Source organism: Sminthopsis crassicaudata, chromosome 1, assembly GCF_048593235.1.
Source record: "Sminthopsis crassicaudata isolate SCR6 chromosome 1, ASM4859323v1, whole genome shotgun sequence".
Classification (NCBI taxonomy): domain Eukaryota; kingdom Metazoa; phylum Chordata; class Mammalia; order Dasyuromorphia; family Dasyuridae; genus Sminthopsis; species Sminthopsis crassicaudata.
Window position 1 is genome coordinate 599,073,715 of NC_133617.1, and position 17,783 is coordinate 599,091,497.

Here is a 17,783-nt window from a genome sequence, read left to right on the forward strand (position 1 = left end):
GAAATTTTGTGTGTAGATTGCTAAAATAAAAATCTATTCCCACAACTGTAAGTCTTGTAAATTGCAAGGCATTATGGCACTGTTATTATTATGTGTTATCCCAACTCATAATGTAAAGGAAATAAATTGATTTACTAAATTAGACCTAGCCATTCTCATGCCTGATAGATTTTCCTGAATCCTCTGTTGTAGGGTATAATAATGGCATGGTGATCAGGTCTCCATAAAGAAAGCTAGAGGTGGAATAACCCTCTTGAATTACTTTGGCCATATTTTTCTAGTAAAATACTGCGATGGAAACTAAAGTATGTTCTTATTTATTTGAACTAGTCGCAGTTCATCTGTGGAAAGCAAGAACAGTTTCTTTACCTAGACTCATGAACTAAAAGATTCTCTGTCTCTCCCACTTTTTTTGCCTTCTTCCCTCCTTATCCTCAACCCCCTCCCTTCCCAACACCCCCTAAGCCTATCTTTCTCTGTCTCTTATTGCTCTTTCAATGGAAGATTCCTCTTTGTGGTTAGATTTCCTAGAAGGCAAGGAGGACTTCCTTTGGCTTTTCTTGCCAAAGTAGATAAGATTTGTTACCCAATCTCCACCCCCTCTTTCCTCTACCCTTTAAATTTTGTTATCTTGTTTGCTTTTAAGATAGGTGGAACTTGGGTTTGAATTTTTCAAGCCACCTCAGGGCCTTAACCTGCTTATATTTGTTTGGTACATGCAAAACTGAAGAAATACACGTTATAAACCTTACCTGCAAAAAATTAAGGAAAAAAAATTCAGACTATCACTTTCAAAAGCTACCTCTAATGAAAAAAAATATTCATTGGGCAGTTTATGTGTATATTATTATTTCTGTATTTTCAAAACTGGTTTTAAAAAGAAAAGAAAAAAACTATAGGCACTAAACCATGATGCTTTCATTTAAAAATAATTGATATGATAGCTAATAGGATAGTATTGTATACTAGCACCTTTCACTTGTTCTTATTTATACAATATCACAATTCAGTCTATTCAGATGAACAAAAAAGAAAGTGTTTGAATTGGACATTCTTTGCTTGTATCTCAAGAATACTATACAGTTTGTGCTCTAACAAGGTATTACTTTGTAACTACACCTGTGGTCCAGAGATTCCAATCCAAAATTTTAGTTTGTCCCACAATTTAACTAGGCGTATATGTAATACACATATAATTTTACATAGTTGTTTAATCCCATTGGAATAAATAATGAATTTTTCCTTCATGAAAAATGAATTAGGTTTTCTGAGTTTAAGGAACAGAATAATGTGTCAATATGGGTGTGTTTTCACCTTACTTCATTCATTAGGTGCTGTGCAGCACTGAAATACTGATGCATGATAGGAGAACAAAGGACCTGAAAACCTCCACTTCTTTTCTTTGTTGCAGCTTTATTTCTCGTGATGCCTTCAGCATATTGAAGAGTGAAATAGTCATGTTAAATCAAAAAGGGATAGTTTTATAAGACAATACCAAATGGTCAATACATTTTTATTGTTACCATGATTATTTCTTTTGAGCATATTTCTCTAAATTTATTGGACCAAAACTGTAACCAAATTCTCAAGAAAGAAAATTCCTGTCTTTATTCACTTTTTTCAAGACAGAAAGGGAAGTTAAATTAGGTGCTTGTGCTATTATTGTAATGGGGTATAAATATCTGTGATTAGAAATGTTTGTGGTAAGCTTTAGTTACTCTCATACTGTATTGTCCCAGAAGTCTTAGTGCACTTGTAAGCTTTAATAGATTAAAATTCCACCAACACTTTTAGGGATGCACTGTATAATGGCAGAAACATGCAGAAGCTTGTTTTGTAGTATCTATTCTGATGGGGGATACTGGCAGAAGTAATGACAAGAGATGTTTTGTTTGGATAATTAATTTAGCTGCTTTGGCCTAAAATTTTTATACACACACATTTATATCAGAGTCAAAATTATACTCTGTTGGTTCATAGGGATCTGTCTTATTTTGGGGGAGTAATCCTGTTTTTCTGACTATTGAAACATTTTACTAAAAGGTCATGAACAATTATGTAAAAATATATATAAATATTGTCTTCATTTTTACATATTGTCATGGTCTTGTTAAACTGGCTGTAATGTAGAGAGGCTCCTTTTCTGTGTGTGTATTTAGGGCACAGCTTTTTGGGATCACATCTACACAATGCAGCAATAGCCAGCCCCCCCAAAAGTGAAATTTTATTATGTCAATAGCTTATTATTTTGAATATAGTATCCTAAAAAATTTTGTTCATTCACTGAACTGCATTTTCAAAAAAAATTTTCTTGTCATGTACATAGTCCCAAAATACCTATAAATAAGTGTAAATTGTCAGGAGGAAAGCCTAATAGCCTAATATATTTGCAGTTACACCCAATTCTTTAACTTGATAATCTTCATAAAAATGATAAATTTCTAAGTATTTCTACTTATATAAATTCTGCCCTGAATAAAGATATGGAATATTTACATATATTTCACAAAGAATATATAACTATGTATGATTGTATATGTTGGTTAAAGATCAGAAAGTGACTTTGTGGAAAAGCTAGGCTTGTTTCCAGAACTGACAGTATTATTTAATGACTTTGGAGTACAGGAGGAAGAGCTGAACAAAAAATTTGGGAGAATTAATGTGTATCTCCTATTCCTGTGTTGTCCTGTATCCCCTCAGAGAATCCTAGATCACTCTGGGGCTGGTTTTATATTGACATAGTATCTTAGCTCCACTTCCCATCTTGTACAAAAGTACTTACAAATTCTTAGTTTATAAATATGAATGAAATGGAGTTAATAGATTCAGTTCAGATATTTGCTTCTGATGATATCATATAGGATTCAGTTAAGAAAGTGTATATATTTGAAATAAAGTGAGATGGTCAGGCTTTACAACTGAAAAGTATCTTCTTCATAAGGACATTATGAAGTATGTAGCAATAAAAGTATCTTCATTTTCATTTTAAAGAGGAAAGAAAGTTCAAAATTAAGTCATTTTTCCTGAATCATATGGCGATTGTTACAGCAAGAGCTTGAATTTAAATTGGCCTGATTTAAAATTCTGTATACCAAACTATACTTCATTGAACTGAAGATAATAATTTTCTTAGCATGAATTACAGGCCTTAAAGAAGAGACCTCTAGTTAAAGGTTGAGGCTCTACAGAAATGTTAAAGGATGATGGTATTATAGTAATGATCGTGCCACTACTATGAAATGAGAGGTGGTCTCCTTGAATATATATTATTGGTGCAAATATATTCAGTTACTTGCTCTTTTTCTTCTAGTCTTAATAAAGTAGTTCATCACAAGTACACAAATTAAGGAATACTATATATTCTGTTTATCTAGACAGTGTGGTGTAGTGAGTAGAGTGCTGAACTTGGAATCAGAAAAATCTGGGTTCAAATTCTTCCTTAATTTAGAGAGTGTGTGGTATGGGACATCATTTATTTCAATTTCTTAATTTTAAAATTAAGTGCATTGAGCATGTCAGTTTTAAATGCATGTTTCTGTGAATCTTTTTCGAGTATACTTATAATTGTATACTTATAATCCACTAACTGTAAAATGTTTAAGGTCAGGAATAGTTTTGTATTTTAACTTTATATCCTTACCACATAGTATGGTGCCTGACCTATAGCGGACACTTAGCAATACCTTTTGAAGGATGATGATTTATTGATTCTCTAGTGGGTGGGCATATTGTGAAAGATAGGCAAAAATTTGTAGACCCTGTTATAAATGACACACTGTGCAGGTTCCTTGAAGACATCAAATATTGGAAATCTTTCTTTTTTTAAATAATAGCTTTTCATTTTCAAAATACATGCAAAGATAGTTTCCAACATTCACTCTTGTAAAACCTTGTGTTCCAAATTTTTCTGCTTCCCTTCCCCTCATCCCCCTAGACAGCAACTAATCCAATATAGGTTAAACATGTGCAATTCCTCTATACATATTTCCACATTTATCATGCTATACAAGAAAAATCAGATCAAAAAGGAAAAATTAGAAAGAAAAAACAAGTAAACAAAAAAGATAAAAATACTATATTGTGATCCACATTCAATCCCTTTAGTTCTCTTTCTGGATGCAGATGGCTCTCTCCATCACAAATCTATTGGAATTGACCTGAATCACCTCATTGTTGAAAAGAGTCAAATCCATTACAGTTAATCATCACATAATCTTGCTTTTGCTGTGTTCTCTTGGCTCTACTCACTTCACTTAGCATCAGTTCATATAAGTTTCTTCAGGCTTCTAAAATTTTTATAGAATAATAATCTCTTTTGAGAGTCAACACCCATAACATTTATTACCAGATGAATCTATGGTAACAGCAGTCATTTTTTTTTCATTCTAGTGATATGGACAGAATTTTATTGTTATTTACTATATTACTTTGTGGTAATAGTAAAATTATTTTTTCTCCACTTTAGGGGAAGATACATTAAATCTGAAATTTGCCAAGGGAATTTGTTAGAGGCAGGATGGTATAGTGAATTGATCCTCAAACTTTCTAATTGTAGGACTCCCTCCTCTTATATATTCTTAAAATTTATGACTCCAAAGAGTTTTTGTGGATTATAGATATTGATACATTAGAAATGAAAATATTTTAACATTATCATGAAAATAGTTTTGACCTCAAAAACCTTCTGAAACTGTCTCAGGGACCCTCAAGAATTTCTGAAGCCATATTTTGAGTACTGCAGCTATACTGGATTGAGCTGTGGATTTGGAGTAAGGAACATCTGGGTTGAAATCCTCATGCATACATTCAATCAAATACATGTTATAGTCATCCAGTTTTTCCAAGTCTCAGTATTTTATATCTGTAATATGAGTTTAATAGTATCTATCTCACATGGTTTTGAGGATCAAATGAAATAACTTGCCTAAAGCTCTTTATAAACTTTAAAAAATTCTCTTTGTTGTTCAGTTGAGTCTGACTCTTTGTGACTTTATTTGAGGTCTTGGAAAAGCTACTGAAATATTTGGCTATGTCCTTCTCCAGTCCATTTTACAGATGAGGAAACTGAGAAAAACAGGATTTAGTGACTTGCCCAGAATCACCCAGCTAGTGCCAGAAGCAATATTTGAAATCATAGTCCAAGCCCAGGACTCTGTGCCACTTAGGTGCCTAATTCAATTGTCTGGTTTTATAACCTAATTTAGGATTTTCTTGGCAGAGATACTAAAGTGGTTTGCCATTTCCTTCTCCAGCTCATTTTACAGATGAGGAAATTGAGGCAAGTAGGGTTAAGTGACTCCCCCAAGGTTAGACTGCTGCTATTTAAGTGTTTGAAGCTAGATTTGAATTCAGTTCTTCCTGACTTTAGGTCTGGCACACTATCCACTGGGTTACCTCGTTACCCCCAAAGGAGTCTCTTTTAAATGTTAGCTATTATTAATATTAAGATTATTTACTCAAGAATTAGATTTCAGACTTTCAGTCACCCACATATCTCTTTTTTTAAATCAAGATGAAGTGCAGATTAGAGAAGTCTTTTCCTTTGATTCAGCAAATACTAGAATGCTTACTCTGTCCAGTTGCTTTCATTTGTTTCACTTAAAGGAAATTACAAGGAGTATTGAGAGAGACAGAGAATGAGAGTGTGAGTGTGAGTGTGTGTGACAGAGAGAGAGAGAGAGAGAGAGAGAGAGAGAGAGAGAGAGAGAGAGAGAGAGAGAGAGCTGTTTTTTTAGATATTTGACTTATGAAAGAACAGTGGTAAATTCCAGTAAATGAAGTTCTTTAATAAGTTATGACATTATTATTATGACTTAACACTTAACCCATGGGGAAATTGCATACTTGATGGAACCCTGAGCCTAGAATCAAGAAAACTTGATTCCAAACCCAGCCTCAGACACTTACTGGCAAGTCACTTGACCTCCTGTCTCAGTTTCCTTATCTGCAAATTTTAATAATACCGTCTACCTCCCAGGGTAGTTGTGTGAATCAATTTAGATAATAGATGTAAAATACTTAGCACATGGGCACTTAATATGCTAGCTTATTACTATTGTTATCATCATCCTCATCATCTTCATCCCTATATTCCAGCTATTTGAGTATTATGTTAGATATATACCAGTTTTTCAAGTGAAACATTAAACTGTCTTTTACATTATTATAAATAATACATGTGTTTTGAGGTTTTATAAAAATAATATAAAAATTAAATTATGTTTGATCTAAAATTATTCTTATATTTTTGGATAAAAGATTAAATTTTTCTTATTTATATTACTTATGTTACAGTCAACTTAACTAATAATGAAAGTAAAGTAGATGAATTGTCTTGTGTTTTGAATTTTTTGCCCAGACTTACCAATTCATTGGTAAAGGAAATGACATATGTAAATTCTGCTCTTACCAATTCAGCAACTCTTTAGGAATTTACTCTTAGAGAAAATGTTTAAGAGCTTGAATAGGGGACAAAAATGCATCTTTATTTCCACATAATTGGTTTTCCTTGTAATTCTGTATATTTTAAATTTTATGCATTTAAAAACATTCTGAGAGGTCTATAAGTTTCACCACATTATCAAAGGGATGCAGGACAGATAGAGAAAAAATTAGGAACCCCAGTCTTAGTTCTTGAGAGGCACTAATAAATTAAATGATTGATGTCTGATACCAGAAATAAGAAATGTTAGAGACAGGATCTGAACCCAGGACTTTCTCTTTTCTGTCTCTATAATCATTTTGGTATGTTTCCTTCTCTTATTTATATACATTGATAAATATCTACTTTATTTATATGAAATGCTTCATGTCTGAATTTAACTTAAAATATGTAGATACACTCTATAGCATATCTTTTATTTGTTGTGCTTCCCTACTTTAGTTTTTCATGTTTTTTGAGAAACTTAGACAATTAAAAAAGTATAAAATGTATGTGATCTAGAATTAATTTATCTTAGGCTTTTAAGATTTTAGGACTGAATGGATTATTGGAGTTAATCTAGTTCAGAATAATTTTACAGATGAGGAAATTAAACCTCAACAATGTACAAATCATTGCTCTAGCAACTCAGGATTATAGGATGCCTTCCTGGTAGGTAGATAGGTAGGGAGGTAGATAGATAGAGATACACATACATACATACACACATATTCAGTTGCTTGATATTTTTTTTTTCTCTCTATGCTTAATATGTGGTTTTGTTTCTGTTTTTTTTTTTTTTTTTTTTTTTTTCAGTTCAAAAGAATGCTCAACCGGGAACTCACCCATCTGTCAGAAATGAGCCGATCTGGAAACCAAGTCTCCGAATATATCTCAAACACATTTTTAGGTAAGACCAATTATATTAGACTCTTCGAATATGCTTTCCAGTTTGGACTCAGATCCTTCAGTTGATGAAGGATTTTCATTTATTTTATTTTATTTTTTTTACTGTATTACCCTCTTGGTATAAAAGATCTTACCATTTTACTTTCCATTGTAGATTGTCTTTTCCAGTGCATATATACTTAATATAAAAGAATAACTAGAAGTTATTTTGTGCTTCAGGGTTTGCAAAGCATTTTTAGATATTATCCCATTTTATTTCATCTTCAAAACATCCCTCTGAGGCTGGTGTGATTATTATTTCCATTTTACAGCTAAAGAAACTGAAGCATACAGAATTAAATGACTTGCTTCTGAGTCACCAGAATCAAGATTCAAATTCAGATCTTTCTGTTTCTGGTTTTAGCAGTCTATATACTTTACCACATAGCAATACTTGGGATAAGTATATTGCTGGGTTCTCATATAACTACACATTGCATATGCAACTATAAATTGAGAGCTAAGGTGGCATCATGTCTAGAGAGCTGACTTCAAAGCCAGGAAAAACTAGACTTAAAGTCCTATTTTTGATACTGAGCAAGGCACTGCTTAGTACTCTACAATAGACATCTTTCTCTCTATGACTATAAAGCAGAGAAAAGACTTGCTTTTGTTCTGTCAAAGATGGACTTAATTTCCTTACCTGCAAAGTCTCTGTAACTGTGAAATCACAAATCTTGTCCCAATATGTAAATTGATATTTGTATATGGATAAATTGGATTGTTTAGAAATGTAAGAAATCAGTTATCCCAATCTTATTTTATATACAAAGAAACTGAGGCTAGAAGGGGTGAAGCCATATGATAAACATAATATACTCAACATTCAGTGTCATCATGCAAGAGAAAGAACACAATCAAAGCAAACTTTTAATATTTATCAACTACTGTCTGAGGAAAAAAATCACTTGTCATAGATCAGCCTTAACCAACTAAAGATATATCTCTTTTTTTATAATAATAGCTTTTTATTTTTCTAACTCCCTGAAAAGATAATTTTCAACCTTTGCAAAGTCTTGTGTTCCAAATTTTTTCCCTCTCTTCCCCCCAGCCCCCAACTCTGAACAGCAAGTAATCCAATATACTTTAAGCATGTGCAATTCTTCTAAACATATTACCACTGTGTCATACTGCACAAGAAAAATGAGAAAGAAAAAAAGCAAATAACAACAACAAAAGTGAAAATACTATGTTGTGATCCACACTCAGTTCCTACAGTCTTCCCTCTGGGTGCAGAAGGCTCTCTTCACTATAAAACTATTGGAATTGCCTTGAATCACCTCATTGTTGAAAAGAGCTATGTCTATCATTGCTGATGATCATCACATAGTCTTGCTATTGCCATGTACATGCATTCATTCTTGTTTCTGCTCACTTACTTAGCATCAGTTCATGTAAGCCTCTCCAGGCCTCTCTGAAATCATCCTGCTGATCATTTGTTATAGAACAATAATATCCTATAACATTCATATACCATAATTTATTCAGTCATTCCCCAACTGATGGGCATTCACTCAGTTTCCAGTTCCTTGCTACTACTACTACAAAAAAAAAAAGCTGCTACAAATATTATAGGTCTTTTTCCCCTAAAGATATGTGTGTATATAATATTTGTAGCAGCTTTTTTTTTTTTTGTAGTAGTAGTAGCAAGGAACTATATAGCTTCCTTCAGGAAGTTAGACAAATCAGAATTAGAGTCATTCATTCAACAAACTTTTTTGAGCATTTTGGCAGGCATTGCAAATTTTCTTTTTTGAGGCAATTATGATTAAATAATTTGCTCAGGATCATACAGCTAATAAGTTTCTGAGATCAGATTGGAACTCATGTCCTTCTGATTCCAAGCTAGTGCTCTATTCACTGTCCCACTAACTGCACAATCATTGAATTCTGAGCATTTTTTTCCTATGTAAATAACAATTGAAAAACTAATAATGCTAGGAACTAAGGCAATGGTATATGTAAAATGATATTCTTCTCTTGCTTTTAAGAGCAGTATACACTGTCTTTGAAGGAAGGACTAATATATAATTCCAACAAATGATTCTATTAACAGGATGACTCCCATCCTCCTAATCCAGGAAATCTTTTCTCATTGTTTTTTAAATTAGGAAAAACCTTTGAATTCCTGAATAGTATGGGAAATCTTTGAAGCATGTACACTTTATGTAGATCGAATAAATATGACAAATCTACTTAGAAGTTTCTCCTCTCAGATGGAATGAGCATGACTGGATCCATCAACATCAAAATTTACATAACTTAGCCATTATTAAAATGCAATGGGCATGCTCCTTTAAAAAATCCAAAATAAGGCACAAAAGGAGTTCAGAAATATAGTTAAAAACTCAATGATAGTGGCCTTTTTGGAGAGAATTTATGATCACTTCTAGTGAGTGCTGGGTATTTTCATTTAGGAGATATGAAGCAGAATTGAATTTAAAATGTAATTTCTATTCCCACAGTGTGATCCTCTCCAGTAAACTGACTTCAAAGCCCACACTCTCCTTTTTTATGTGTAAGAATGTTCTACTGTTTGAAAGCATAAACTGTGAAAGAGCTTTTTTCTAGTAGGAAGGGCATTTTCAAACTACTAATTGAATTTCAAATGAAATAAGGCTGGAGGAGGGGAGAGAGGAAGCCCAAGAGAATGATAAATGGGAGGGAAGGCTGAACTAGCAGCCCCTGGGTTTAACTCTTATCTACACTCACTTGTACATTGCCATCCCACCCAAAACATATATGAATCACATGTAGAATACTGTTTAACAACAGAATTCAGCTTAGGATTCAATCATCTTGATGTATGATTTATCAATGTAAATCAAAATTAAAATAATTAGTTGATAGAGTGACTAGTATTAAAAAATAAATGAAAAGGTCTAGTACCAATTATCAAATGTTTGAGTTACAATGAGGTTTGGATAGGTACAGTAATTAGACAACATTGTGTCTAATAGTGCTTTATATTGTACTTCATTAACACTAATTTAGTCAATTTCCACTTTGTTGTCTTGCTTCTGACACTTCTCTTTTCTTGAAATAGTAACTTTTTTTGACCAAATGAGAAAATGTCTGCCTTTGGATTTTTGTATATATCCTTTCATCTCAAATATCACCTCCTCCATGAAGGCTTCCTGATACTAAGACTTAATGATAATAATAATACAAATTTCTAGCCAATAAGAAATCTTCTTCCATTCACAAAGGACTTTTTAAAAAAATTACTTTTAGATGCTTAGCATATATTTTATAATTTTAAAAACTTTTTATTGAAGTCTTCTTAAAATATCACCATAATTTTCTTAGTCTCACTTCTCTTCTGATTCCCTAAGAGCCATTCTATATAAAAAATAGTCATTTTTAAAGATTGAAAAAGGATAAAGACAGGATAACAGATCATTTAAAGTCTGACAATATGTGATATGTACAACACTTGTGAACCCCACACCTCTACAAAGGAATGGGAGTGTCATCTCATAATTTTTAATTTTAAGCCATACTCATCATTTTATAACATTCATTTTGGATTTTGGGGGGTTCATGAGGGTGAATTTATATATGTTGTATTCTCCTTTCTGAGTTATAAACTCCATGAAATCAGGGACCCTGTTTTATCTCTACGTAGAACACAGCATGTGTTACGCTTTTCTCCACAAATCCTTTTCCCAGTGGACACATCATTAATGTTTATTGAACTGAAACATGAAAAAATCATAATTATCTGTACTAATCAAATGTACAGCATTTTATATTTTAAAAACAAGTTTAGTTTACAAGTTTAAAATCTGGAAAAGACTTGAGAAAAGCATTTCTGAACCTTGTATTACTAGCACCCCAACTCCTTCAAAAAATATTATTTTTCTATCAAGTATATTCGGGATTCTATTTCCTGTCTTTTTTTTTTAACAGTGAAATAATTATTATGATAAATGAATTTTTAATGAAATCAAAATTTTTTCATATTGCACACATCTAAGCATGTGTATATATGTAAATATATGTCTGTATACACATAAACATTTCAACTAAAATTGTTCACTTGACATCAGGTACACTCAAAACTGGTATAAAAAGAGGCATTTTATGACTGTCTATTACTATATCTTCTTTTGTATATTTGGTTACTGAAGTTAGATTTAATGACAAATTTGATCAAAGTAAATTGCCAAATTTTTGAAAGTGCTTAATGGGACATGACATGGTTAGCTGAAATTATGTGTTAAGATGAGAAAAAATAAGTTTACTAATGAAAATGGAAATTCACTCTCTTGATGTGCCTATTTTGTTTTGAAGACAAGCAACATGAAGTAGAGATTCCTTCTCCCACCCAGAAGGAGAAAGAGAAAAAGAAAAGGCCAATGTCCCAGATCAGTGGAGTCAAGAAATTGATGCACAGTTCCAGTTTAACAAATTCCAGTATTCCACGATTTGGAGTGAAAACTGATCAAGAAGATGGACTTGCCAAGGTAAGATCATGATCTCCCTAAGTTTGCCATGCCTCTTTTAATAGTTTTCTGTTGCTGGTGGTGGTTTTTGAGCATAAATTCTCATGAAGGCATGAAAATGATTTGCACATGCAAAATATGTTGGTTTTGTTTTTATTTTAGCTGGTGCCTTTGGCACATGCCTACATAACTTTAATGGAAAGAAAATCATTATTTGAGTGTGTAGGGAGAGAATCATAACATTTTGTTTTATCTATGCATACAAAATACATAACATACTTTTATCTTACATATATATTATATAAAATTTTAAATTTATGCCAATTCTTTTTATTTTTTTAAAGTACAGTTGCATAGTGGGAAAGAACATTTAATTTGTAGGCAGGAGAGACTTGATATCACTTAATTATGTCAATGTGAACAAGTCTCTTAACTTCTCTGAACCTTAATTTCTTCTTCTGCAAAATGAAGATAATATTTGTAGTACTCACAGGTGTGAGGATCAAATGATAAAGTTTTATAAAGTACTTTATAAGGCTTAAGGTGCTATTCTTTGTTATTCAGCTCTGTCCAACTCATTGTGACCCCAGCTTGAGATTTTTTTGGCAGAGATACTGAAGGGGTTTGCCATTTCCTTCTCCACTCATTTTACAGATGAAGAAACTGAGGCAAATAGTGAAGTGACTTGTTCAAAGTCATACAGTTAGTAAATGTCTGAGACTGGATTTGAACTCAGGTCCTCTTGACTCCAGGTCCAGTGATCTATTTTGCTACCTAGCTGTCTTTTTAAAACTATGTCAGCCATTAATATTATTGCAAATAATAATAATAGTAAATGATAATTCTATTCCATTTCCCATACCTCTGATTGCTTACACTTTAGAGGAGTGTTCACTCCCACCTTCTTCCTCTCCTTACCCTACTGGCCTTTCTGCCCCTTACAATCCCCTCAACCTTCACTTTGTTTAATTTTCAGAAAAAGCCAGCTCTTTGAAAACTGTTGTGGTGTATTGGTGTTTGTTTAAAAGTCTACTCTTCTAACCTTTGTTTTCAAATACTCATATTCCTCTAATCCTAGGAATTAGAAGATGTGAACAAATGGGGTCTTCATGTTTTCAAAATAGCAGAATTTTCTGGGAATCGACCTCTGACAGTTATCATGCACACCATTTTTCAGGTAATTAAATTAATTAATTAATTTAATTTTTTTCTCTTGATTTTCCATTTGGAGGATAATCATTTGCTATTCCACTTCTAGACAGGAAGTAAACAGAGGAATGGAATATAGGCAAAACCCAGATTAGCCTTTTGTTCTTTCTATTCTCTTGGTAAAATACTGGATGTGACAAGATTGAAACAAAAAATATTTTTAAATAATTTAGATAATTCTTAAATAGGACTTTGAATTGAAAGCTGACTTTAAAATCAAATAGGTTCCATAGAACCCCACTAGATCACCCCAAATTTGACCAATTTTCTTATCCTTGATTTCTTGTTTCCTTTTCTCCAGTCCATATTCTCATTGTGAGAATACCCAGCTTCAAATATTTAGATATTTAAAGTGATTGTAGCAAGAGACAATTATAGAGCTGGGATGAGCCCTGATACACTCATAAATAATGTCAGAATCAGGCAGTATGACCCAATTGCTAAAGAAATTGGGATGACCTGCTTTTTTCCCCCCATTAAAATGAAAAAAGTGATCTTTTTGGCATTGATAGCTGATTCGCAAAGATCAAAATACTTTTGAGCTGGACCCATGTGGTTGCCAGAAAGGATAATTCAATTATGATTTGATCTTAGTTTGCCCTGGGTTCTTCAGTCACTTCATGGATTCCACTTTCCTGAAGAAACATTAGTTTTGGTCTCCTCAATAAAAACCTAAGTTTGTATCCTAACTTTGCTACTTCCTTCCTCTGAAAGTTTGGGAAAACCATTTTATATCTGTTAAGCTTCAAATTTTAAACAACAAAAAAGGAAAACATTGATTTTTTTCCCCTCTCTCTTTAGGAACGAGATTTGTTAAAAACATTTAAAATTCCAGTAGACACTTTAATTACCTACCTGATGACTCTAGAAGACCATTACCACGCTGATGTGGCCTATCATAATAATATACATGCTGCAGATGTAGTTCAGTCCACTCATGTGCTGCTATCGACGCCTGCTTTGGAGGTAAAATTTCTTTTTCTTCAAATTCAAATTTAATTCTAGATTTCTAGGTCCCTTGTTTATTAATTTTTTAGATATCATAATCACTTCTATGCATTCCCTTTACCTCATCTCTATCTCAGAATTCTCCATTGCAACAATGGAAAACTGTTATCAATTTTGTTTTTCTGAATCTGAATAATTTGGAATTTCTAATATCCTGACCTAATGGATTCAGCATTGATCATTGCCTTCTTTCTGAATTAATTGCCTTTAATTTTTTAAAAATTAGATTTATCTTAGTCCTTTTGTATATTGCTATTATGGCTCTGCTTACTTCATGCAAGTATCACTTCATGTAAGTCTGTAATTGGATTTTCTAGAAATACCATGTAGAATCAATGCCAATATTTTTGAGATCATTCTATTAAGTTTTACATTTGATCTTTAGGAAGTTTTTTCATATTTGAAAATTTCATCTTTTCATTTGTCTCTTCACTGAAGTAATTCCGATTGCCATCATTTTTATACATAAAAAGTGGAGATGTGATATCTTCAGCTTGACTTAGAAAAATTTGTCTTCTTTACCTGTTTTGTTCAGTAGCAATTAGTTGCTATTTAAGTGGGGAAAAATATGTTCCAATCTTACTCAAGTTGAGTAGATCTCTTTCTGAAGGTGGATAGTATTTTTCATCATGATTCCTTTGGAATTATCTTGGAATTTTCTGATAATTTCTGAGAATTACTGAGAATTTATGGTTGATCATTGTATCATATTGCAGTTACTATATAAAGTGTTCTCATTTTACTTTGCATCAATATTTATAGTCTTCCTACATTTTTCTGAAACCATCTTGCTCATCACTCATTATTTTTTTAAGTACAATAGAATTCTATCACAACCATATACCACAACTTGTTCAGCCATTCCCCAATTCAATATTCCTTCAGTTCCCAATTCTTAGATCCTACAAAAAGACTATTATAAATATTTTGTACATATAAGTCTTTTTCACTATTATTTAATTTTTTGAGACAGAATTCTAATATCAGTATGGATGAGTCAAAGAGTAGGCATAGTTTGTTAGTCCTTTATACATAATTTCACAGAATTATGTTTGAACCAGTTCACAACTTCACCAACAGTACATTAATGTCCCTATTTTCATACATTCCCACCAGCATTTATCATTTTCCTTTTCTGTCATGTTAGTCAGAGTTGATAGATATGAAGTATTTCCTGAAAGTTGTTTTAATTTACATTTCACTAATCCTAGGGCATTTTTCATATGATTTTTGATAGCTTTGATTCTTCTAAAAAAATCTCTGCTCATAATCCGTGACAACACCATTTAATATTTGGGGAATGGTTCTTATTTTTGTAAATTCAGTTCATTTTCCTATATATATGAAAAAAAAAGGCCTTTATTAGAGAACAATCAATCCTTAAAATATTTTATGGATTGTGAATAAGCAATGAATGGCTTATTCATTCTATGAAATGCCTTGAGAAAAGTAACCTTAGAATACTTTAGAATAAGGCATTCTTTAAATAATCAAGCCAAGACAAGAAGTATTTTTTAATACCAAGCATAGTACTAAGCTTCGGGAATACAAAGAAAGTCAGAAACATTCACTGCTCTCAAGAAGCTCACATTTTTATCAGGGAGACAAGATGTAAATAAGTAAATATAAGATAAAATATATCAAAGAAGTTACAGATAGCTGGCAAGATAGGGAAAGATGTGGGGAAGGGATTTAATCTATAAGAAAAAAAGGGGAATTTTAAGAGAGAAAAGTGAGGAAGTAGAGCTTTCAAGCCAAAGGCATGAATGGGAGATGGGGTATGTTACCTGTGAGGGAAAGCAGATTAATGTTGTTAGATTATAATGTATATGGAGGGAATTAAACAAAGCAAAAATGTAGTGGATGGGGCCTGTGGTGAAGAGTTTAAAATATGTGAATAAATCATAAAGCAATTTATTTTTCCAAATGGTTTTTAAAGAGAAGAAAAAGACAATTCTAATTATTTTGTTAATTTTTGCTTTTAAAATTGTTTCATTCTGTAGTATTTAGTCTATATAATCTATAGTATTTCTCATTAAAATACTATTACTATCACATCAGAAAATAATACATTGATTTTCTGTTATAATTTTTGAATATATATAGAGGAGTATTTTAGAAAATATCCTTAAAATTTAAACATTTTTTTTGTGAAAACCAAATTGTTGGTAGTATTAATTTTATCATCAAATACCACAAAAAGGAGTTGAATTTTTTCCCCCCAAGAATAAAGTTAAAGATGTAGGTATGCATTATTATCATCACCATCATCACTCAGATTTACCCAGTACTTCTCTCATAAAAACTCTGTCGATTAGTCAGTGTAAGCAGATTATTATTGAAATTTTACAAATGATCATAGGCCAAAGAGGTCTTTTCTACCTTATTCATATAATGGCATTAAAATAGTTGAAGTTTCCTTCCTCTTATTGGGAAATCCAGTTTTTAGTCCACTAATCAATTGTCAGTCTTATTACCTAAATCACTAATATTTTATCTATATTTGGGTTTCCAGGCAGTGTTCACAGATTTGGAGATTCTTGCAGCAATTTTTGCGAGTGCAATACATGATGTGGATCACCCTGGGGTTTCAAACCAGTTCCTGATTAATACAAGTATGTATGATCAATTTTGGTTCTTTTCTTTGGGGGGATGAGGAAGGAAGGGGATATTCTAGAATGAGCAAGATATGAGGATTTTATTATTAATGGTTAGGTATTTTAGACTAATTATGTAGAAAATGAGAAAAATCAACCATTTTCTATACCCCTGTGCATGGTCCTGCTTTTTGAAGCATGTGACTAATGGTGTTTAAGCATTTTTCTTTTTATGTAATTTAATTATGTAAATTACTTTCATTCTGTACTAGACACACAATATGAACCAGAGCTAGCAAGTGGTAAATTCTGGCACTCCTTTCTAAATAGCTGGGGTTTGTTGTTGTTGCTGTCGTTGTTGTTGTTTTCCTTAGTTGCTTATAAGCAAGTGGAAAGCCTGGGAATAGATTCAGACACAAGAGCTGCTGCTTAAAAATGTGCAGATTTGGAAATTTGGCCCAAATGAAAAATGAAATTAGAGAATTCATATTAATTTTGTCCTTTATTTCATTCTCTCTAGAGTTTTAACTCTTTCCAATTCTTCCAATTTGGTACTTTTGTCATGATAAGATAAGAAGTTTCTCTTTTTTCATATGTTGTTTTATTAACAATAATTTTCTTATGGAGATGCAATCTGTTCTGAGTAGCTCATATCCAGTCTCAAAAATCTAGATCTTACAGTTGGAAGGGATCTTAGACATCATGGGAAGATTAATTTAGGATTGTAAGGAATCTCAAAAATCATTCAGCTCAACCCCCTCACTACATCAAAGGAAACCTTAGCCCAGACATGTCTTGTCCAAGGTCATACAAATCATAAATGACAGAACCAAGATTTAGTTCTGGGTTTTCTGACTCCCAACCCATTTTTCTCTCTACAGTGCCATACAGGATGTCTATCTATCCCCAAGGTATTTTCCCTGCATAATATGCAGAAATCCCCTCTACACATGATGTTCAAATGGCAATATGTTATAAAAGGGTATTCAGTCATAGTAGAAATTATATTCCTGGGTTTCAAATTAGTAAACTGAAATGTTGGATTAGTTAATCCTCCAGCTCCTATTATTCCTACTGAGCCAAAGGAAGCTAAAATGTAAAACAATTTTAAATGACCTGGTTCCTATCAATGAACTAGAAAGATTTAGATAA

The 17,783-nt window shown here is 32.3% G+C and overlaps 1 protein-coding gene across 17 annotated transcripts in view; it reads left to right on the forward strand.

Annotated features, from left to right (window-relative positions):
* The window catches only part of PDE4D (phosphodiesterase 4D), a 1,915,283-nt gene that overhangs the window by 1,882,218 nt on the left and 15,282 nt on the right, over positions 1-17,783 (forward strand). For all 17 annotated transcript variants that reach the window (XM_074282453.1, XM_074282452.1, XM_074282451.1 and 14 more), the window contains 5 exons: positions 7,238-7,331; positions 11,666-11,838; positions 12,896-12,994; positions 13,828-13,992; positions 16,550-16,649. In XM_074282453.1, the coding sequence (XP_074138554.1) occupies positions 7,238-7,331; positions 11,666-11,838; positions 12,896-12,994; positions 13,828-13,992; positions 16,550-16,649 (631 nt within the window). The remainder of the gene's footprint in view (positions 1-7,237; positions 7,332-11,665; positions 11,839-12,895; positions 12,995-13,827; positions 13,993-16,549; positions 16,650-17,783) is intronic.